The sequence below is a fragment of the Scophthalmus maximus genome, chromosome 19, assembly GCF_022379125.1.
Source record: "Scophthalmus maximus strain ysfricsl-2021 chromosome 19, ASM2237912v1, whole genome shotgun sequence".
In the NCBI taxonomy this organism is placed as follows: domain Eukaryota; kingdom Metazoa; phylum Chordata; class Actinopteri; order Pleuronectiformes; family Scophthalmidae; genus Scophthalmus; species Scophthalmus maximus.
In genome coordinates, this window is record NC_061533.1 from 6,288,031 (window position 1) to 6,311,500 (window position 23,470).

At 46.9% G+C, this 23,470-nt stretch overlaps 1 protein-coding gene across 1 annotated transcript in view; it reads left to right on the forward strand.

Moving 5' to 3' along the window:
• Nucleotides 1–23,470, forward strand: part of si:dkey-215k6.1 (transmembrane protein 132B) — a 216,550-nt gene that overhangs the window by 146,657 nt on the left and 46,423 nt on the right. Inside the window, exon 6 of the mRNA XM_047329298.1 lies at nt 10,650–10,845. Within this exon, the coding sequence (XP_047185254.1) occupies nt 10,650–10,845 (196 nt within the window). The remainder of the gene's footprint in view (nt 1–10,649; nt 10,846–23,470) is intronic.

Consider the following 23,470-nt stretch of genomic DNA (forward strand, 5'->3'; position numbering starts at 1 on the left):
CTGTTTGTCTCTTTCTCTGCGTATGTTGCTGTGTCTTATCACTTCCTCTCTGTGGGATCTTCCAACCCCCGGAGGCTTTTGTGTATTTGAATGTTTGAAAGCACACAAAGAGCAAAGCAGGGGTGTGAATGATGAATCATGTGTCATTGCCGTCATGCAGTCACAGAAACCGTCGCGAGTCGTTCGTGTTGAATAGTGACTGGCAATCAGCTATTTACAGTCGTATGGCAGCAAATTCAAAAGGGAGTTAACTATGAACCTTGACAATTAAGAATCGAGGCAACCCACTCGTCTGATCAAAATCCAATTGCAATTTCTGTTGCTTATTTTTCCCCTGATCACAAACTAAATAATGCGTAAGTGAGCCCCGTTTGAGCACAAGACGTAAGTGATTACATGTGAATGCCAGGCAGCGTCTTGAATCTCTTCAGGCTCGGCTGAGCGATCCCCCTCTCCCATCATCCCTGACTCGTTCTGCCGCATGCCCCCAAAAAATAAAAGCATTAAATCCATATAAAAAAAAACCCCGGAAAAAACTGAAGAAAAAAAATGATAAAACATGACACCTGGGAGACCATTTAAGTATGCATGCCCATACACACACACACACACACACACAGGTGCAGACACACACTCCCAGTCCCCTTGCTGCGCTGCTCTTAAAAGCATTTGCATGTTGCCTGTTCGTGTGGATCCAGGTGGGGGGTCTGCGGCTGGCCCCATTGTGTGTCTGTGATGGAAAGAGGGAGTGTGTGTGTGTGTGTGTGTGTATGTGTGTGTGTGTGTGTTAGACAGAGAGAGCGAGCGAGTAGACTATGTCGTGGTCGAGGCAGGGGGTAGGTATGAACACGAAAGAATGAAGAAGAATAAGAGATGTGGTGTGGAGTCCATGCGAGTGTGTGTGTGTGTGTGTGTGTGTGTGTGTGTTTATACGTAGGTGCTTGATAGGGGGGGCTGTGCATGTCAGAGAAAGGCCTGTGTGCAATCAGACAACCACTATGCCAAATAAACAGCCCATTACTTGCTACCCCCGCCGTAGCTCCTTCGCTGTGTGTGTGTGTGTGTGTGTGTGTGTGCGCGTGTGTGGGTGTGTGTGTGTGCGTGTGTGGGTGGGTGTGCGTGAGAGGGAGACAGAGAAGAACATTGTGTGCCCGCACGAAACGAAAATCAAACAAACAACAAAAGAGGGACGGAGAGGAAAGGTGGGACCAATGGGAGCGAGACGCCGCCCGCTCGGACGCGTTCAGTGGGTACAGTCACACGTACGTCACCGGCGTGGGATGCCAACCGGACCATTTGACAAACAAACTCAGCCTCGCGGGAGGAAAAATAGTCCCGAAGACATATAGGAACAAAAGCAGGTGAAGAAGGAGGGTGATGGGAAAACAGACGAAGCGAGACTGGGCCTCGGAGCACCGTGACTTGAGCGGCCTCAGAAACAACCTCCAGTTTCCTGCTCGGTCAGTAAATGGCTCAAGCAGCCTGCGCCACAGGGCGCTTGGCTCAAAGTTGTTATTGCCGGGCTGCCGGTGTTGAGTTAGCCATGATGTTATTTAGTCACCGCATATGATCCCCTTTCCTATAAAGCAAGCGACTTGATCTTTAATGCTAAGGGCCAGGGAACGAAGCAGCAGCTTCAGTGTACGAACTCCGTTCTTCTGTGGTGTTGACTACTTCCCCGGGAGCTCGGAGGGGGAGTACGCACGTCCTTAACGGCGTCTTGCTCCTGCAGCGTCTTCCCGACAGTGGCAAATTGATAGTACCGACTGGAACCGCTGGCGGCACGGAAGTCGCGGGTTTGACGTGGAATTCACCTCAGACGGAGCCAAGACGCCGTCCGCAGAGTGGGATTGTGAAGTGTCTATATCGCTCTATGCGCTCGACTTTTTGGATGTTTTGATAACGCAGCGTTCAGGTTCTTCTAATGTGCACGTACTCTCAGTGGGAACGCACTCGTGCTTTTCGAAATACCAAGTGTGTGCGAGCGTATGCGGAAGTGGGCAAATTAAGACACAGCTGCAGAGGAAAAATATAAGGCTTGAAGACACATTATCTGCACAAGGGATTAAAAAACATACAGAGGCTCGCAGGTACATAATCACAGAAACACAAACAGAATTATACAGAACAAAGAGAGGGACACACACACACACACACACACACAGTGGCAGAACTGGAGCAAAAGAGAAACACTCACAACAAAGGGTCGACCATAGAGACGGCTGTATTTAAATACTCACTGTTGAAGCAGCTCCCCGTTGTAAAATAAAAAATAAAAAAAGTGCAGAAACGTGCATTTTATAATGAAATTTTAGTAAAAGCGTTTGTCGCGAAAGTTTGAAATGACTAACTCGTCCAACGTCATCGCTGTATGTTTAGGCTGCGACGACACTCGATCAAGGTCCGATTCTGTGGTTTTTTTTGTTAAACATATTATTTCTGTATATCGATGAATTATATTCCTTCGCCTTATCTAAGTGCTTTGAGTTGATTAAACACACACACCCATAAAGATATTTAATGGCCACAGTTGGATATTGGCAGGGGAAACAAATGAATTACATTGACAGAGAATATTTTACATGTAAACATAGTAAACAGTCGCAGACGCATGATTATTTCCTTGTTTCTTGAAAAAAATACCTAATCTGAGCATTAATCTTCCTACAAAACATTAGAAGTAACATGGATATTTTTTGGGGGGGGTAAAAAGGGATATATAAATGTTAATCTAACCATGATATTCACACCAAACCACTCACATCTATCGATCGGTCCTCTTACGTCCTCTCACCTTGAGCGTGTTCGTCGGTGTGACCCGTGCACGCGCTTCAATGAGTATAGCGCATGACAGGACAGTCGCGCAACGATATGCAAATGTTCTCCCTGTGTCTAAACACACTTTGAACTGGAGCTCGACATGAGGCGAGCCACGCATTTCAGCCCGCGCGTGCCTACAGAACAAAATACGTGTAATGGTTTTCGGTGTGTGTGTGCGTGCGTGCGTGTGTGTGTGTGTGTGTGAGAGAGTCTCCTTTGTTTCTGCAAACTCATACCCCCAGGGTCCCTTCTGTCCTCTCAGTGACAACCTGACTGTACTCTTGACAGCTCGTACACACATACAATACAAACACAACCTCTGTCGTACAGTCACACACACACACACACACACACGCACACACACACAGATTTGTTTGTCCTGTGCTCACAAAAAAGTGCGAAAATTCTTGCTTCAGTCATTTACATGCACGTCGTTTGTTGTCAGTTTGGTTCAAACATGGACCACGAGGCTGAAGTCGAGAGGGAACTCGGTACGACGCTGTGCCGTTCTCTTTACAAACATGCACAGAGAATCTCTCAGACTTACAACTCCACAGTCGGCCGAGTTTGAAATCGGTGGCATCATCTTTTTGTATTTGGATTTTACTGTGGGGTTTGGTAACCGATGGCAACCCAGATGTGATGGCCAGTCAGCAGAGGCTAAACCAGGTTGAAAATACAAGAGTGTGTGTGTGTGTGTGTGTGTGTGTGTGTGTGTGTGTGTGTGTGTGTGTGTGTGTGTGTGTGTGTGTGTGTGTGTGTGTGTGTGTGTGTGTTGGATGGATGGATGGCTGCTTGTGTGCAACCAAGTGCGCATTGAGGTGCTGAAATTGAGTGTGAATGGCTTGTGGACTGGGGAGGTTAGGGTGAAATACACACACATGCACACAGGTAATGATATGCAGCCTTACACGCACACACACACACCTACGCACACACACACACACACACACACACACACACACACACACACAAACTCACAGTTTGAGGTTGTCTTAAGCCAAACTGACAGGGATTGTCTGCGATGTTGCGTTGCATCTCTGCATCCCGCTGTCACACACACATGCTCTCGCACGCTTGCGCACACGCACGCACACACATACACAAACAGAGGGAAGGTGAAGGTAGGTGATGGCTGCCAAACTGTGATGTTGGCCTGTCGTTCCGTCTGGTGTCGTCTTGCTTTAACTTCTGTCTCCCTCTGCTCTGTTGCAGCTAACACCTCTCTGACAGGTGTGTGTGTGTGTGTGTGTGTGTGTGTGTGTGTGTGTGTGTGTGTGTGTGTGTGTGTGTGTGTGTGTGTGTGTGTGTGTGTGTGACAGCTGGATGCAGAGATGCAGCGCAACATGTGTGAGAGAGAGAGAGAGAGAGAGAGAGAGAGAGAGAGAGAGAGAGTTACAACCTGTTTCCATATGATACTTTTAATCACAGTTTTTCTTTCTTTCCACCTCTCTATCTACTGTACCTATCTGTCATCTGATATTTTCTGTTAAACCCCCTGTGTGTCGCAAAAGCTCCCACACAAACACACATGCACACACACTAACACGGACACACACACACACACACACCTGCTGTCAGCCACTGGCTGTGCAGGTGCTGAGGGGAAATGCCTGTGACAACTTCCTCTGTGCAAAAAGAGAAAAATTGTTCCTTCACCTCTTGTTCTCCAGCCGTTTCCATCCTTTCTTTCGTGCCTTGTTTTCTCCCAGGGGATGGTGCCTCTCCTCTTGCCAGCGGTGCATGTCTGTTTCCCCTGTGTGTGTGTGTGTGTGTGTGTGTGTGTGTGTGTGTGTGTGTGTGTGTGTGTGTGTGTGTGTGTGTGTGTTTTGTTCTCTATTGTCCTTCGAATTTCCCCTGAGACCACCACTTTCCTACAGTACACTTTGATAAGACAACCTGTCCTCACTGCATTTGCCACACTGTGTGTGTGTGTGTGTGTGTGTGTGACTTTGAGGGTGACCTAAAGGGGGAGATTTTCCTCTCGCTACAACCTGTTCCCTCTCAGGAGGACGAACCAGCGCGGAGTCAGCAACAGGGTTTGATTTACAGAGGAGCCACAAGAAATCTGAACTCGTCTGACAACAATGACAGTTTCGGACAAATGTGAATTTTTTTCGATAACCCTCATAATCAACCGTAATGCTCTTACTTCAAATGTGATTTAAAATATGAATATATGATATAATTATATATATATATATATATTCTATATAATTTAATATAGTATAATTTACTTTGTGAGAGAGTAGGAACCAGATCAACTGCTATGATTGTGTCTTATTAAAGCTGTAAAAGAGAGATGGACAGGTCCTCGATAGTCTATCTACTTCTATCGCAAGGCCAGTGTTCGTGATGAAAGGTGTGTGTGTGTGTATGTGTGTGTTCTTCCTGTTTATTTAACAAATGGCTGCTACACATAAAAAAACAGGAATATATAAAACTAAAAGATCCTCCAATATCATGGTGGCATGTAGACATAAAGTTAGAGACGATCAACAACGCCACTAGGACTCATCTTCTGGGGACCTTGAATGTTGGTATGAATATATTACTAAATGATGACAATCAGTCCTGTCATTTTTTGGATCTGGATTATGGCGGTGGACTGACTGACTGACTAACCAACATGGCTTAATCTCCAGTGAACTTGATGAATAATTTAGGTAACGGTTAGAGAGTCGGTCAAACTGAACCGTGACTGAGAGTAAGCCAATAGAGAAAAGAAAGAAGAAAACAAACTGAATTGTGTTAAGCTGCAAAGAAGATTTCATCTCGACTGACCAAGTCTGGAAACTAAATGGTTTAATTGACCGCTAAATAGATAAACAGTGAGGGGAAGAAAAGAAAAAAAAAAGTCCATCTTCCCTCATAATCAGCTCTGAGACTCCAGAAGGACCAGAGCAGTTACACCCGAGCGTAAGAAGTGAGTCCAGCCAGCGCGCCTCGCAAGACGCTCACCGCTGCCAGGAGTACATCATGCTTTAATCTTGGTTTATAGGCCGAGCCGGGCCGGCCTCCCTCGGCAGATGAACACTCCCTATCAAAAAGATGTGTCTCTGTCTGTCTGGCTGCGTATCGTGCTGTTTGAACCGGTTCGTCCGGCTCGGCGGCTCATTCAGGAGCAAAGGTCCACCTTCGGACGCTCTACAGCGTTCGCAGACTTGTTTTGAAATGGATTGTGTTAATTCATGTTTTGCGGTGGAAACGCTTGTCTTCGTCTCGCCTCCCGGTTTTCTAAAGATACCTGGAATGGCTTTTCTCTCACTGTGTACGACCGTCTCCCTCGACAACTGAACGGCAACGGCGGCAATGTGTGTGAAACAGAATTGCGTCGAGATCGCACTTTAATTTTCAAAATGTCGAGGATATGTTGGTAATTCACGTGCAAATGCATCGAAAAGTGAACATGTCAACAAAAGGGTCCCCAGACATTGTGATGGATTTGTATTATTACAATTTGGTTATGGTTATGTTTAGGCACTAACAGCACTTGGTTATAGGTCAAGGTTCGATAGAAATTGTCTCTATCTGTAAAAAAAAGGCTAAATTGTCCAAAGAAAAAAAGTGTCACAGTTGCTGACACCAGCTGTGAGACTGTGACTGGTGACTCCGCTTATTTTACATATATACCTGTTCGCCGAAGCCACGTGTTGTCCAAACATCATGATATCGTAGTCGGAAAACCAGGACGCATCTGCACACTCAGCTTTGCCCGAGGAAAATCACATTCAGGGATGATAAGAAAGTGTGAACTGATGCTGCAGCTCTGTTCGCCGAAGGTTTTGAGTGAAAGAAGAACAATGTTCTGGTCTCTGTGTGTGTGCGTGTGTGTGTGTGTGTGAGCATGTGTGTGTGTGTGTGCGTGTGTGTGTGTGCGTGTGTGTGTGTGTGTGTGAGGGTGTGTGCGTGTGTGTGTGTGTGTGTGTGTGTGTGAGGGCGTGTGCGTGTGTGTGTGTGTGTGAGGGTGTGTGCGTGTATGCACCAGAGAACAGTGTAATATTGTTTTGGTGCCTTGTGGTTGGGACGGAGCTAACACCTGAGTGAACCTGTCACCGCAGACACATTGCTTTTTCAGCTCCAGTGATTACACCGCACCCGAAACACACTCAACATTTTCTGGGTGGTTCTGTGTGTGTGTGTGTGTGTGTGTGTGTGTGTGTGTGTGTGTGTGTGTGTACCGTGTGTGTGCAGGTGTGTGTGAAACACAGAGAGAGGAGTGCGTTGCTCGCGCATGTGTCTGCGAGTGGGAGAGAGACGGGAACAGAGCGCGAGAGTGACAGAGCGTTGTGTCTCTGTGTGTATGTGTCAGAATCTCTGCTGCATTTAAGTTTCTCCCCGGAAAAGAAAATATGGAATAGGGCGGCTGATACAGTGTCCTCTGAGGTTCAACATGAAGTTTACCTCATGGTGAACGTGGACATTTTCGTTGTGTCAATGTCTGAAACAAACTTAGACCAGTAAAAAAATTTTTTTTAAAAAACAACCTTTGTGGACATGAATGTTGCATCCATGTCATCTTAGAGTTACCATGAAGACCCGTATCAGATGTGTGTATCACATCAACATCCAGGTTGTAATTATGACTGAGAAACCCCAAGTTTCCTGAAAGCTCTTAAGAACCAACACTATGCAACTAGTAAATATTTTATTTAATTTTCAATAAATAGAATGAGGATATTTGGCCTTTTTGCCAATTTTATATATTTTCCAAGTCACAAGTAGATGGGTATTGAACACAGCAGCAAAATATTCAGAGTTGATGTTTGAATATGATGTTGCTGCACGACGTGGCACAAGTTCCTAATGACTCATTTATTCACAATTCTCTCGCCCCCTCTCTCAGCGTCCCTTCCAATCGGCCGACGGTGCACGTTTTTCAGTTATCCAATCAGATGTCGCCACGATTACATTCAACTTAAACTTGAATTCTGTTCTCTCTCGATGTCAGCTGGTATTGTTCGCTGAAACAACCACCTCCACCGGTGTCTGAGGCCTATCGGGGTTTCCTACGCACAGCATCATCCCTGGTGTAACAGTCCGGTGGTGTGCACCGCCATAACCCAACGTTGGCCACATTGCTGCCGTCTAATAGCCGTCATGCCTTGGACATTCAGTCGCCTCTCAACACAACACAGGCAGCAATGACATTTTCCCACGCGACAGATTCGCTTCTACAATTCAGTCGTATAAACACATTATCCTACACTGCTGTGCGATGAATCCCTGCCATCCCCACAACTTGGTCACATCCAGCCGGATCGGGTCCAAGTTTTTCGAGCCGCGTCCGCCGGGTTTCATGTCGGGCTTTTGCCGAGCTCAGTTGGTCACTTCGAAATGTAATCAAGGAGCTGGACTTCCCTCCTCTCCGTCACTCTCGGTGCCAGTAGGAGGAGAGCAGCTTGCCGCCGCTCGCTAATGGACGGTAATGGATGAAATAAAGCAAAGACTTGCTGAAGCAGAGCCGCGGGGAGCAGTGTGCAGTTTAGGAACGTAATGACCTTCGATGATGGCTGCGTTCTGTAGTATGGCGGTGTGAACCACCAGGCCCAGCTCTGACAAAAAAAGAACTTTGTAGGTTCATGAGCCACTTTTATCTGACAAATATTGGGCAAAGCTTGACAAGGACTTAAAGAAAAGGTTGTTATGGTGAGATGCTGTAGTATCATTTATCGGCAGTTTGGTAAAAGGCTGAAGGAGGCAGACGGACGGCTGGAGACAAGTGGAGAAAAAAACACAAGAAAGTATGACGGAGGTATCTGGAAGAGGTCAAGGGGAGCTGACATCCATCAGCTCCCTGGCCCTTAATCTATCTGGGTAACGCAGTGCTCACCCCATTTCTCTCCCCCGACACAGACACTCGCACACAGAGAGACGCGCCAGATATCACAGACCCTCGGCAATTGGCTCTGTCGTGACCTTTAACCCCCGTAAATCTGTGTCTGCGCGGGCGCACGCGCGCGCGTGTGTGCGAGTGTGTGTGAGCGTTTGCGCGCCTGTCTGTAAAACCGAGCTGTAAAACGTTGCCCCCGAAAATCAATTTACAGCTGCTTACCTTCTCCTTCTTTCTCTCTTATTCATGTTCCACTAGCGGCTGCTGGCAGTGTGTGCGTGTGTGTGTGTGTGCGTGTATGCGTGTGTTTGTGTGTGTGTGTGTGTGTGTGTGCGTGCAGGGCATCTGTGGACAGAGACAAGGATCCTTTTTCTTTTTTAAATGGAATGAGACAAAAATCAGCTGCTAATCTGTACGCAAATTATTTTTCATAGCACCTTTATTGACGCTGTGAAAACAGTCGACTGTGCTGTGTTGTCGAATGTTTATCTCCAAAATCCCACCCAGGAGACCTTTGCCCTTGCGCTTACTATGAATTGCGAGCGGTCGTATTTCAATTGCTATCTCCGCCACGAAAAAGGGTACCGTCACATTTTAGCATTTCAGATGAGCGTTTTGTTCCAGACCTAAGTTTCTACGCAGCGTTTCTTTTGCTCTGCGCGCAGCGGCTCAACGCGGCACGGGCACAACTTTGTATTCCCTCGTGTGGACGTTTAATTTTGCCGTTATTGTAATGACCTTTAAGTCATTTATTATCTGAATTCATTGTGAATCCGAGATCTTCACTACTGGTGGCTTGACATCCAGCCACAGCAGCAACTCTCAAGTCTGCAGGTAGAAGATGCAAAGGATTTTTCCGAGTTGATGAATGAAAGAATGTGATCCACACCAGCAGCAGATCGAACCGGGACGTCTGACAGGTGGTGAGGCAAAGCAGGTAATGACAGTCTGCAAAGTTATGAGGGCACATTGTGCAGTTTGGAATCCGAGATGTCAAAGTGACAGACACATTTCTGTATGGAGGGATCAGAATATGAGAAGAGAGGTAGAGATGAAGCAAAGATATACATTTATATTTTTTCCAAGCTGCAGTAGTTTTTGCGGTAGAAAGTTTGAACTGAATCTGAAAGTGTTTCTCTAGAGATGTCATCTACTGATTTTTTTTTTTTATAAATGGTGATTTTTTTTTTTTTATGATTTTGAGATATTTCCTATTTCCTCTCAAACAACTGGGAATCCCTGGCTGAGGCCAACGCTGACGGACACGAGACACACCGGAACACTGGAACTAGCTGTTTCACAATGCTCTATGCAAAACATCTTGAGCCTCTTGTCTGCGTCAACATCCCAAAAAAATTTGCAATATAAACATACATAAGACTCACAAATACTAATGTGGAGAAAGAAGCATGATACACATTCACACCGGAAAGGGAATAACGCTCAATAGTTTCTCTAATATTTGGATTGGATGACGTGACATCCACTTACACACACACACACACACACACACACACACACACACACATACACGCACACTTTTATCCCTCCTCTTGACATTTCTCTTCCATATAACTCTGTCACATTCATTTTTGTTTCACTGGTTGCTCAAAACACATACAACATATTACAGTACATCGAGGGTTTCTTTCTCTTGGATATGAGGAAGTTTAGACGTGCAAAAGAAATTCTTCAACCAAATGGCCATCTCTGTTGTGCATTAAAATGTATTTGCAAGTTTTAAAACGTTACCAGTCATGTGCTACTGTCTTCCCCCTGAAGTTTTACCTTTTGAATTTGTGGCACAGTCTTTCTTGTTATCATTGCTGAATGCGACTGCCATGTATTTCAAACTAACACGTCTGTTGGTCCTGCGTATCCGGTATGTCAGGTGACATTTTTGTGTCCAACTAGAAGCCGTCCATGAATCACCCCGTGTGGACGATCCCCAGCGCGTCAAATATCACTATCAACCATCTCTCTCTGTCTTTTGTAGATTGGAAAGTCCATCGTACGAGGTGATGCAGCTGGACTTCGAGGTGGACAACGTGATCAACCTGGTGCCGACCCAGACTCTACACTGGAACGTGGAGTACCCGGCCGGAGCGCAGGCGACGTCCAGGCAGTCGGAGAAGGTCTCGCACCTCTACATCAGCAACGCGGACATACAGGGCATTGTGCCGCTGGCCGAGGTGAGTGGTGACTTGACGGATGAGCACGCGTACAGATATCTGTCAGGATTCACGCTGACACACTGAAATGTGCGCCGCTGGGTGTCAACACATATTTCTTTGCGCCGACCCGACCCCCCCCTCCTAACCTTCTTGCTGGCACAGCCAGCCCACCCCCTACCTTCAGGGTGATCAACGCTGTAAAGGTCAGCTTGTTTACCCCCCCCTGTTGCTACAAGCCTCCTGGTCACACAGACACAGCAGGTTTCCCCCTCACAGGCTTCATAACAGGCAGCCTCCGAAATGTGTTCACAAACCACGCAGGCACAGAACATATAGATTTGCACGCAAATCCATACAGGCGAGGCCTTCAAAGTTGCAACGGGAGCCACAAACACACACAGACACAATCTCCTCCATGCTCAAACGCATCCCCTGGTGTCATACCTGTGTGAGACTTGAACACATTGGACTCTTTCCTTATAGAAGGCAAAATCTGCACTGTTTGTTTTGCTCAGTAATTTAGTCCAGACTCCAGTGCTACTATGAGATGCACTGACACTTTACGAAAAATTGTTGAGTGCGCAACAGAAGGGAATACAAGGATGAAATGCAGTTAATATTTGCATACTTGGCATAGAGAAGGGCTTAAAGTAGTCAAATTACCAATAAAAGCTCAACTATGCAACTGCTCTTTACAGTATGTGCTTTATACGCCACACTCTGTTAATAATCCACCTGTAACATTAATCCCCTCCTGATGATTAAGCAATGGATGGATCCAACATCAAAACGTCAAGTGTTGTCAAAATGAAGATACACACTTTTTGGTTCTTTCTCTTATTTGACTTTTGCCACTTTAGCAAGCAAAACACTTCTTTACAGTCTTTACATTGTGAATGCTAGTTAATAAAAGGGCCACACCATCACGGAAATAAATCAACGGTCAAATAAAATCAAATAAAGGTAAAGTTTTATCGAATGCAAGTGGATGTATTTGGTACGGTGTAGTCTGCTCCGTTGCCTCGGGTAAGAAAGCTCAGGAGGTTCATTTTGAAGCTTTCAGAGAAGAGAACAAACTTTCCGACTGATAAACCGGGTGCTCATGAAGCCGTAGCATTTCTAATTAGATGAAATGCGACCACTACTTCGTATGTTCGCAGAGCACAACTGACACATCTCCACTAAAAAGTGGAGGAGGATGCTTTAAAAGAAAAAAAAAAAAAAAGCTCTCCTTTCCATTACCGCTGGGGGAGAGCTAATCTGCTCTGATAGCCCTCCTTCAAACAGCAAAGCCCCAGTGAGAAAAACCCAATTTTGTTCTGGGCTTCTGCGACCCCTGTCTCTCTCACACGCTGGAACCGAGGAGGCTACGTGAATGGAGCCCCGGGATGCGTAACGCTATACATCTCATCCCCCTGTCCTCTCGCCAGCGGTTTGAAAGTGTTTCAATTCAACTCTTACATTTTCTACTCCAGGATATGTTTTGTGTGTAGGTAAAGTTCACACAATGAGATGGCTAATTCATGTGTGACCCTTGAGCTGTAGATGTATTCCTTTGTATTTCGTCTTTTTTGGTGTCCTGAATTTTTACCAATAGTTAGGAAGTCAGGTCATTACTAGTGGTAGCCTATATGACCCTATTGATGTTAGTCGTTGTTTATATTGTAGGGGGAATGAATGGGATTCATTCTTACTGAATGTGAATTGGAATTAGGATTTGAATTAATGTTAGAGTTAGAATCAGAAAGCCTTTATTGTTATCGTCCAAGAGAAAAACAGCAATAACAACAAAATAAGAGGTGCTACTTTTGGAAAAACCCTTCAAATTTGACAAAAGACACAAGCAATAAATACAAGACTAAAAAGATACTTTAAAACAGAAAAAAAAACTACTTTACACTATTAATAATGCACTTAAAATTATCTGAATACATATGTCAATAATAATAATATTAATAAATTGGTAGAGTTTAGAGTTCCAATGAATATTTGTTGCAGAAATGTTTAAAAAAAACAACGTAATTTGTTTCGGCTTATCCGGGACAGTGCGTCCGCTGCTCCTCAAGCCTCTGAAACACACACAACACGCACGCCATCATGTACACACAGCAACACACTCACAGTTTCACCTGGTCTCCCTCCGTCTTTCCTATTTATATTTTGCCTTCCTCTTTAGGTAAAAGCATCCAAAATTGGCTGCTATTACAAGCTATTTGGGCCGCCTGATTTGTTTACCAGAACTACTGGCCAGGTGTCGGTTGTCCGTCGCGGAGAGAGGTCTCTGCGATAAGTCACTGAGATGAAAGCCTCCGAATCCACTGGAGGTTTTTTTTTTTTGGGGGGGGGGGGATAACAGAGAAGGGGTGAAATTATGAGCTCGAATCTTCAAAGCGAGCTGGATGTGAAAGCTTTGACAAAGTCCCGCTCCTTCTTGAGCAATAGCGCTATTGGCGCCTGGAACAAAACAAAAATTTGCAAACATCACAGGTGAAACCACGTAAAAAAGAAAATGAATAATAAAAAAAAAGAAAAATGGTGGGACCTTTGCGGCTTTTACATTTTGAAACGGCCTAAAAAAAAAAACTCCGCGTCATCGGGTGCACCCGGCGACGGCTTTGAGACATTATCGCTCCGTCTGATCTGCTCGAGCGATGCAGCTCCGTCTCAGCGCCGGCGCCCAAAGTCGGCTTCTCGACGGCACCGGTGTGGTAGTGCACGAGGTTTTCCCCCTTGACAGGGCAAAAAAAGAAGAAAAAAATGGATGACCGGAACACCGCCTGTCATTACCAAGCCCTCTCTGACATTTTCCCTCCTAATTCCGCATATCCATTAAGGTGCCGGTCTCTTGGCTGAACGGGAAAGAAAGAGGCCCTCTTCAGGAAGCACGGGGTTATTAGGAGCAATTTGTCTCTTTGTGGGGGCTGAAAATTGGTTTAATCTTTTGGAGAGGAGAGGAGAGGAGAGGAGAGGAGAGGAGAGCCAGTTTTGAGAGGGGATTTAAAATTAGATTAAAATGTTTCATTTAATGTCTGTGGTTTGTTTTCTTTCATGTCGTCCGTGCTCTATTAGAAGTTACGATGTCAGCACGTCTGGTGCAAGTTTCCCGCGAACAAAAATCGCTAGAAAGAAACACAGACCAATGCTAGCAGAGTAATCTACCAGCCCGGCCGCCGACCTTCGACCCCCGCGTCATTGGGTTGGCATCATGTGATTTGTCAACCCATCCATCCAGTCTCAGAGCTCCTTCATGCTGCCTTCACGAAAAGAGACTCGTCCTGTTTTAAACAATGTAACCGCCGCCGCACACTAGAGCTGCGGCGGTTAATCGATTCGTGATCTATTACCAAATTAATCGGCAGCTATTTTGATAATCCGTTAATTGGTTTAAGTATTTCTAATGGGGAAAAAAGGCATCCACTAGAGGGCAGTGCACAGTCAAGAGTTTCTGACAACAGTAGATAACGGCGACTGTGAAATAACTGCTGATGATGTGCATCTTCACAAAAGGCGCAAAAGCTACGTGAGGATACATCTTCCACTATTATCAGCGTGAGGGAATTTGACCACACAGAGCATTTCCAATACTTCCAGGTGTCTACACTGCCCCCCTGCGATATCCACTGGTACTGCGCCGCTTCGTCCCGTCCGCGAACTTTCAGAAGACATGCACGAATACGGATTGGAGAGTGCAGACCGGAGGCTCCATCCTTCTACGTATACATAGCTATAGCGTTGAGCACAAATGAGTCTTCAGGGCTTCTTCCTTGCAGCTAATACAAATCCTTATGTTCCATTTCTCACACTTTGCTTCCCCCCCAAATTCTTCTCATTTAATTTGGTGCAAATTCCTGGGAGACAGATTTCGGGATCTACCGATGATTTATCTAGAATCGACCCGTGTCCAGATCAGTATGTCATGTGCACGGAAGGCTGGTGCTTGTTATCAATAGACGGTCGATCACATTGGCAACATACAGCAAAGTTCTGGGGTCGCGGAGCTTCAGCACCAAGGACAGCGACACAGTTTCCTGCAATGCTGATGTGTTGTGAAAAAATGATAAAAAGTCCGGCCCCGTGGAGGGTTCTGTGTATGAATCTTTGGCTTTACCCTAATTTACAAGGGGGCCCCATCACCGCGCCACAACTCAGGAGAAGACACGAGAGGGGAAATAATGGAGACAAATGGAAGGAGAAATGGCGACGGAACAACCAATTTTGTGACGCGGGGGGTAAACAGGATGAAAAGGCAGGTCAGAAATGGACCCGCTATTCTTCTGCCCCTGCTCTTAGACATGTTTTTAGCACCTGAAAAAATTGGATCAGTAATAATGTTGCCTTAAATTCCCTTCAAGCGCCATTACACACCTCGGGAACAAATGCTGCCTCCCTCCCTCTCACGGTGACGGAGGGAGGGAGACGGCGACGTACACAGACAAAAACATTTTTCTGCTTTACTATTCCATCAGCCCCTTCTAATGCATTAGAGTAAAAAACGTAAGGTTCGTGGCTCTGGATGAGACACTAAACTGAGATACAGACGCAGAGAGATGATTCTGGACACCGTCTTTTGTCCGATTTCTCTAATTAAATAGAAAGTGATACAAACCTTTGACCATTTGCCGATATGTCACGCTCTTTTTTTGAATATATTCTCATTCGTTGTCGCGGGAAGTGGGAGATGAGAAAGACAAAAGAAAATAACCTATTTTCTTCCTCCTCATCTTATTCTTGTCTCTTTTGTTTTAGAATTGAATTGATTTTTTTTTTTTGGGGGGGGGGGCTCTTTTTTAGGCCTCTTCTTAATCAGTCTGTCCTCCTGTTTCGTTTTGTTTACACTGTCTGGTATTCATCCTCGTCTTTTCACCACTTTCACCCACCTCTCTGTCCTCTCCCTCTTTCCGTCTCCCTCTCTAAACTCTGCCCTCTCCGTCTTCCTCTCGTCTCCGTCTGTCTCTCCTCACAGTTTCACCTCTCGCAGCCTTTGCTGTGTAATTAATTCCTAATTAGAACACTTGTTTGTCTTTGTTGCTGGAGGATGCCTGTGAGTTCCACCTCTCACGTGTGTGTGTGCGTGTGTCCGCGTGTGCGTGTGTGTGTGTGTGTGTGTGTGTGTGTGTGTGTGTGGGTGTGAGTCTGTTTGTGTTGGGGGGGGGGGTTCTCTGATTGGTTTTCTGTAAAACGAAGTCAATATGTAGGAAGAGGAAGCTGAATAGTTAATAATTCGTTGAGGAATACACACACACTCCATTATAGATTTACCATTTTCACAGTCTAGGTGTTTATTAAGAACAGCCATTCTCCCTCTTTCTTCCTCTGCCATTTTTTTTCTCCCTTTAATCATTATGTCTCGATCTATTCTATGTTTTCTCCATTTTCCCTATTTTTCTCTCTGAGCTTGCTAATTTCGTGACATCAAGCAGGACACTGTGTAATCGATCCTACAAACACTCCCCCCGGTTGGCTCTCGTTTGTTTTAACCCACACTGTGGCCCGCACCTTTCTGTAGAAGGGACGTAGCTAACACACACACACACACACACACACGCACACACACACACACGCACACACACACACACACACACACACACACACACACACACACACACACACACGCGCGTGCGCACGCGCGCACGCACCCAAAATCAGCCACAACATTAAAGCCAGTAACTGGTGTATATAATTATTAAATCACATCAGACTGCTTCAGTAGCGTTGAGAATATTAATTGACGACGCACACAGAGGAGATTTATTTCCACAGTGAAAAGCTTTTCTGTTGAGCGCGAGTAATGATTCCCTGACAACATTTTTAACTACTTTAGCCCCGTTACTCGGGCAATTAACCTCCGTGTCTACTCTTTTACTCAACCCTGTATACATATTTCTCTGTTTGCAGGAAAGCCGGCAAAGTTTTCTTCCTTGTTTTTTTCACCCATGCCCCCTACTTCTCTTCAGTTTTAGTACTTGCTTGTTACCAGCCCTTTTCGAAAGCCCAATTAATCAACACGCATGACACATCCTCTGTGTGTGTGTGTGTGTGTGTGTGTGTGTGTGTGTGTGTGTGTGAGTGTGTGTGAGTGTGTATGTATTTGGGTCACTGCAAACTTGCGTGTCCTGGGCTCCAGGTTCATTTCCATACCAAGCGGCTGTGGCTCGCTCCAATCAGTCAACAGGAATAGAGGGGGGGGGGGGAAAGAGGGGAGATGGGGAAGGGGAGAGAGAGGGAGATGTTTAAAGCGAGAGAAAATAAAGTTCAGAAGTAAGTTGGAAGATGACAAAAGCTATAAGGCTGGAGGAGGGCACCACTCGAGTTTCTGAACTAAATGTAAAAAAAAAAAGAAAGCAGTCGATGCACGCAGAGTCAACGAGACAAGCGGGAGAGAAGCACACTTGCCCTCGGCGGTGTGTATTGAGAGGGATGCGCTTTGGCTCCTCTTTCAACCTTCAGGTCGCACAAGACATTTCGCTTGATATAATGCAAATGCCGGTCGGCGCCGAGCAGCCCCCTTGTCACTCACTGTGTATTCAGCGATGCAAAGGAGACACTGGGGACGGCAGCACTGGCAAACTGCGACTGCACCTTCTGCTTCGCTGTGGTTCATTCTCGTATCAAGCAACTGCTGTTCATTTGATGCGCGGGGAAGGAATTTCAGAATGTCCGAGGTGGCATGGAAGACAAACTGCAGTTGTTTGCAGATGCTACGACTCACTTGACTTAATCTCCTCTGTGTCTCTTTATTGTAATGTCAGAAAAAACGCACACTCGTTCTCTGGATCAAAGTAGATTAGGGGCCCAAACGGGGGTCCCGTCGCTGTCCCCCAGCAAAACAAAGACTCTTTATTTCACTCCATTTTCGTCCATTATAAGCACTCCCTTGCGGACAGTTATTATTTATCAAATTTAACACTCAAAAATTACTCCATAAACAGTGTAGGCGGGGGAAAAAAACCCAATGGTGTGCCGGAGCCTGGTTAATATATGCGCGCTTTCTAATCCAGACAAACGAAACCACCGAGCTCATTTTCATGGGAAGCGGAAATCACCCACTTCAGTTTGCGGGTTTGAATGAAAAGCCCACGTGAGCGCCACTGAAAAAGGTCTGAGACATGAGAATGAATGAACCACTGGAGCGTAAAGCAGAGATAAACCGAGATGAAATGCTCTGGGGGGGTTTTTTTTGGGGGGGACGATTTGACTTTTTTTTTTGTTTTGTTTCTTGAACCAAATCCCCTCGTGAGAACAGCCTCCTTCATGCTCAGTTACATTTAGCCCCACCGGGGAGCTGCTTCGTCCGACCACAATGTCCTCGCGGGCCGCTACGGCAGCTGTGCTGCAGCTGGGGAGCGCTGTGCTCAAGTGTACACGGGCCGCTGCGGGGGAGCGCGCAGAGTCTTGCCACCGGCGGGGCAATTGCTCGGGGTTAAGACGAGCAACTGTTCATGATCCCAGCGTTGTTACGCTTTTGTTTTGGGTCGTCTGACGAATTCACAGAGCGATAAAAAAAAAAAAATGGAATAAAATTAAGAAAGGGGCGGGGGGGGGGGGGGGGTGGGGGGTCTTTGAGAATATAGTCAAACTCAGAAGAGAGAGAGAGGGAGAGAGAGAGAGAGGGAGATGGATGGAGATAAGTAAACAGGAAATGTCACTCTAACCCAGTTGGCGGAGACTCTCCTTTGTGTGAAGTTAGACCCAGTGGAAGAAGTGGGTGAGGAATAGACTGATGTCGGAGAGAGAGAGAGAGAGAGAGAGAGAGAGAGAGTGGGGAGAAAGAAAAATCAGACTAGTTTAAAATAGGCAGGATGAGGGGGTGGGAAGAGAGGGTGAGAAGAAAGGGAAGGGGAGGGTGCGCAATTGATCGACTTAGGCAGGAAAGAGAATAGACGGGAAAAGGGAGGGAGGGGTTTGACTAATTGATAGAAGGGGACAAGGAGGGGCGTCAAAAGGAGAGAAATGAAAGAGGGGACAAAGAAAAAAAAGGGGGGGGTTGGAGTTAGACAAGCAAAAAGAGAGAGAGTGAGAGATGTAGTGCAAAAGAAGAGCTCGGCAAAGGTGCAGAGCTCCATGTAAAAGGCCCAGTAGAAGTCCTGGGGCAGTGCAGAGGAGGAGAGAGAAGAGTGAGAGACACAGGGACTGAGAGAGAGAGAGAGAGAGAGAGAGAGAAGAGTGAGAGACACAGGGACTGAGAGGGAGAGAGAGAGAGAGAGAGAAGAGTGAGAGACACAGGGACTGAGAGGGAGAGAGAGAGAGAGAAGAGTGAGAGACACAGGGACTGAGAGAGAGAGAGAGAGAGAGAGAGAGAAGAGTGAGAGACACAGGGACTGAGAGGGAGAGAGAGAGAGAGAGAGAAGAGTGAGAGACACAGGGACTGAGAGGGAGAGAGAGAGAGAGAGAGAGAGAGAGAGAGAGAGAGAGAAGAGTGAGAGACACAGGGACTGAGAGGGAGAGAGAGAGAGAGAGACACAGGGACTGAGAGGGAGAGAGAGAGAGAGAGAGAGAGAGAGAGAGAGAGAGAGAGAGAGACACAGGGACTGAGAGGGAGAGAGAGAGAGAGAGAGACACAGGAACTGAGAGGGAGAGAGAGAGAGAGAGAGAGAAGAGTGAGAGACACAGGGACTGAGAGGGAGAGAGAGAGAGAGAGACACAGGGACTGAGAGGGAGAGAGAGAGAGAGAGAGACACAGGAACTGAGAGGGAGAGAGAGAGAGAGAGAGAAGAGTGAGAGACACAGGGACTGAGAGGGAGAGAGAGAGAGAGAGAGAGAGAGAGAGAGAAGAGTGAGAGACACAGGGACTGAGAGGGAGAGAGAGAGAGAGAGAGAGAGAGAGAGAGAGAGAGACACAGGGACTGAGAGGGAGAGAGAGAGAGAGAGAGACACAGGAACTGAGAGGGAGAGAGAGAGAGAGAGAGAAGAGTGAGAGACACAGGGACTGAGAGGGAGAGAGAGAGAGAGAGAGAGAGAGAGAGAGAAGAGTGAGAGACACAGGGACTGAGAGGGAGAGAGAGAGAGAGAGAGAGAGAGAGAGAGAGAGACACAGGGACTGAGAGGGAGAGAGAGAGAGAGACACAGGAACTGAGAGGGAGAGAGAGAGAGAGAGAGAGAGAAGAGTGAGAGACACAGGGACTGAGAGGGAGAGAGAGAGACACACAGGGACTGAGAGAGAGAGAGAGAGACAGGGACTGAGAGGGAGAGAGAGAGACAGGGACTGAGAGGGAGAGAGAGAGACACAGGGACTGAGAGAGAGAGAGAGAGAGAGAAGAGTGAGAGACACAGGGACTGAGAGGGAGAGAGAGAGAGAGAGACACAGGGACTGAGAGGGAGAGAGAGAGAGAGAGAGAGAGAGAGAGAGAGAGAGAGAAGAGTGAGAGACACAGGGACTGAGAGGGAGAGAGAGAGAGAGACACAGGGACTGAGAGGGAGAGAGAGAGAGAGAGAGAGAGAGAGAGACACAGGGACTGAGAGGGAGAGAGAGAGAGAGAGAGAAGAGTGAGAGACACAGGGACTGAGAGGGAGAGAGAGAGAGAGAGAGAAGAGTGAGAGACACAGGGACTGAGAGGGAGAGAGAGAGAGAGAGAGAAGAGTGAGAGACACAGGGACTGAGAGGGAGAGAGAGAGAGAGAGAGAGAGAGAAGAGTGAGAGACACAGGGACTGAGAGGGAGAGAGAGAGAGACACACAGGGACTGAGAGGGAGAGAGAGAGAGAGAGAGAGAGAGAGAGAGAGAAGAGTGAGAGACACAGGGACTGAGAGGGAGAGAGAGAGAGAGACACAGGGACTGAGAGGGAGAGAGAGAGACACACAGGAACTGAGAGGGAGAGAGAGAGAGAGAGACACAGGGACTGAGAGAGAGAGAGAGAGACAGGGACTGAGAGAGAGAGAGAGAGAGAGAGAGAGAGAGACACAGGGACTGAGAGGGAGAGAGAGAGAGACACACAGGGACTGAGAGAGAGAGAGAGAGAGAGAGACACAGGGACTGAGAGGGAGAGAGAGAGAGAGAAGAGTGAGAGACACAGGAACTGAGAGGGAGAGAGAGAGAGAGAGACACAGGGACTGAGAGGGAGAGAGAGAGAGAGAAGAGTGAGAGACACAGGGACTGAGAGAGAGAGAGAGAAGAGTGAGAGACACAGGGACTGAGAGAGAGAGAGAGAGAGAGAGAGGAGACGAGAGCAGGGCAGCTCTAATGCAATTAGGGGTCTTGAAATTGAAAGTACAATTCTCCCTGGGATCTTAGCAAGAGTGGTGTGTGTGTGTGTGTGCGTGTGTGTGTGTGTGTGTGCGTGCGTGTGTGTGTGCTGTTGTATGGGCTGTTAGCTTTCATATCTACCAAATGTCTTCATCCCTCCTCCCTCGTGTCCTCCAGATCTTTTCATCTCTCCCTCCCTCACGGTTTGACTATTCAAAATGACTCTCTACTTTTACTGTCCCTTCCCCTCCATTTAATTTCTCTGGTTTTTTTTTAGGTTTTTAGAAGAAAATCCTTTTCTCCCCTTCTCCTCGTCTCTCTGGCTCCATTCATCCATCTCCCTCCCCCTCGCCTGACTCTCCTCCATCTCTCTTTGTCGCTTTTTTCTCTCTTTTTTTTGCCTCTCATTAATTTGTGAAGAGAAAAGTTAAATGTCAGTTGCTTTTTACATTTACATTTAGAATTTGAGACATTTGGCGAATGCTCTCATCTGTTTTGACTCGCCCTACCACAGGGATCTTTGGGACGACTAAAAACTGAAGAATGCGAGTAATAAATGTACTTAGATTTAATTCTATACCTGGACTTTGTTATCTTTTTATCAGATAATGCTGCGGACATTCTTTGCAGCACTTTATTAGGAACACCGGTCCATCTGCGTACTCATGTATTTCTCCAAAAAAGCCAATGATGTGGCAGTAGAAAAAAAATAAAATACTAATCATAATAATAAAAAAATCATGCACAGGTCAGGAGCTTCACTTCACAACACACTGAACATCGGGATGGGGAAATAACGTGACCTCAGTTAACACGGCACGTGGAATGTGGTCGGGGCCCCACCGGCTTCTGAAACTTTATCTCCCATGACTTCCGTGCACTTTGAAGTGTCGGAGTGGTGCGATGAAGAAGAAGAAGAAGAAGAAGAAGAAGAAGAAAAGAAAGAAAAGAAGAGCAGATAACTCTCCAACTGTGGGGAGCAGAAAAGCGTCTCACAACATGTTAGACAAAGCCTCGAGGCGAACGGTGCTCAAAGAGCACAAGAGCATTTTGGGTTCAGCGCTTGTCATCAAACAACATCTGAGATCCGAAGGCTGTTTCGGGGCAGAGACTCGCCGGAGCTGGACGGTTGAAGGCTGGAAAAACGTGTAGCGTGGCCTGTTGAATCTCAATTTTCTGCTGAGGCGCGCAGATGGTCGGGTCAGAATCGGACGTCAACAGCGCGAATCCGCGGACCCAGCCTCCCTCGTGTCAACGCATCCGGACCGCTGCCGCTGCTGGGGATGTATTCACGTGCGGGCAATGTTTTCCTCGGCACGCCGGGCCAAGGAGGATGTCGTGAAAGAGCATTGTCGTCGACCGTCTGCATCCTTTTTTTTTTTTTTACGGCCAGACTTTATCATCTTGAAAAAGAATGGCAGCGACGATGTGCAGCTGACAAATCTGCAGAAATGATGTGATGACCGGAATCTCAAAGATCTTTTGGAATCCATGTCGTGGGCAAAGGGAAGCGGGCCCCGGCCAGTTCCCAATGGACTGTCCCTTTGAGTGTAGCCGTTCACAGCAAGTCTCAATATTATTCCACCTACAGTTGTCCTTGATTATTGGCATTTGAGGAAAGGCTCAGACAACGCCTGCCTCTCTGGCCAATTACTCGCTCTAATTAGCAGTGTGTATAATTACGACTGGCCAACTGGAACACCGTCCCCAAGAACTCTCGTCCGTCTGGCCCCGTCACCACTGTGTGCCCTACAGGTGTGTTTGTGCTCGCGGATGCATTTCTTTAATTTCTTTCTTTGCGTGTGAATGTTCTGGAGTGTTTTTTGTCCGTTAGATCCAACCCTTGATCACCCTGCAGGCAGTGGGACAGGAGAGAGGAAGTGGGTTAGCCGTGAGACTCCCACATAGCCCCACAGGCTCGTTAGCATCTCGTTAGCGCATGCAATTAGTATCGTGGCAGACAGGCAGGGGGGGGGGGGGGGGGGGGGGGGGGGGGCGGCGAGGGACGGCGATGACTTTGGCGGTGGAGGTGAAGAGGTTTGGAATACATCAGCGGTCCGGAGAGAGACACTGGAGAGTCTCTAAGAACTGAGGATGTGTGTTGCGAAGCCTCCCTCAACCTGACTGACAGGTGGCATTATTTGCTCCACCCAATTTTTGGGGTGGATCTTGCCGCTGTGGCAAGATAATCACAAGCCGCTTTCAGACTAGCACTGTAGTCCGGACGTCGTCTGCAGATGTTCCCCTGGACATTTTCTCTAACTTTTCCTGCCAGGCCCCCTGATAACATTTCCGGAAAATGTCCAAGTGAGCCCATGTGAGAATTATAGCAAGAAAACCTCTGGAAAATGAACAGCGAGCGAGTGGGCGCGTCGATGACTGTAGACAGAAAAAAAACCGCTGCTTTCGGCAGCCGAATTATCATCGTGCCTGGCTGCTCTAACCCAGGCGCCATAGAATGTTC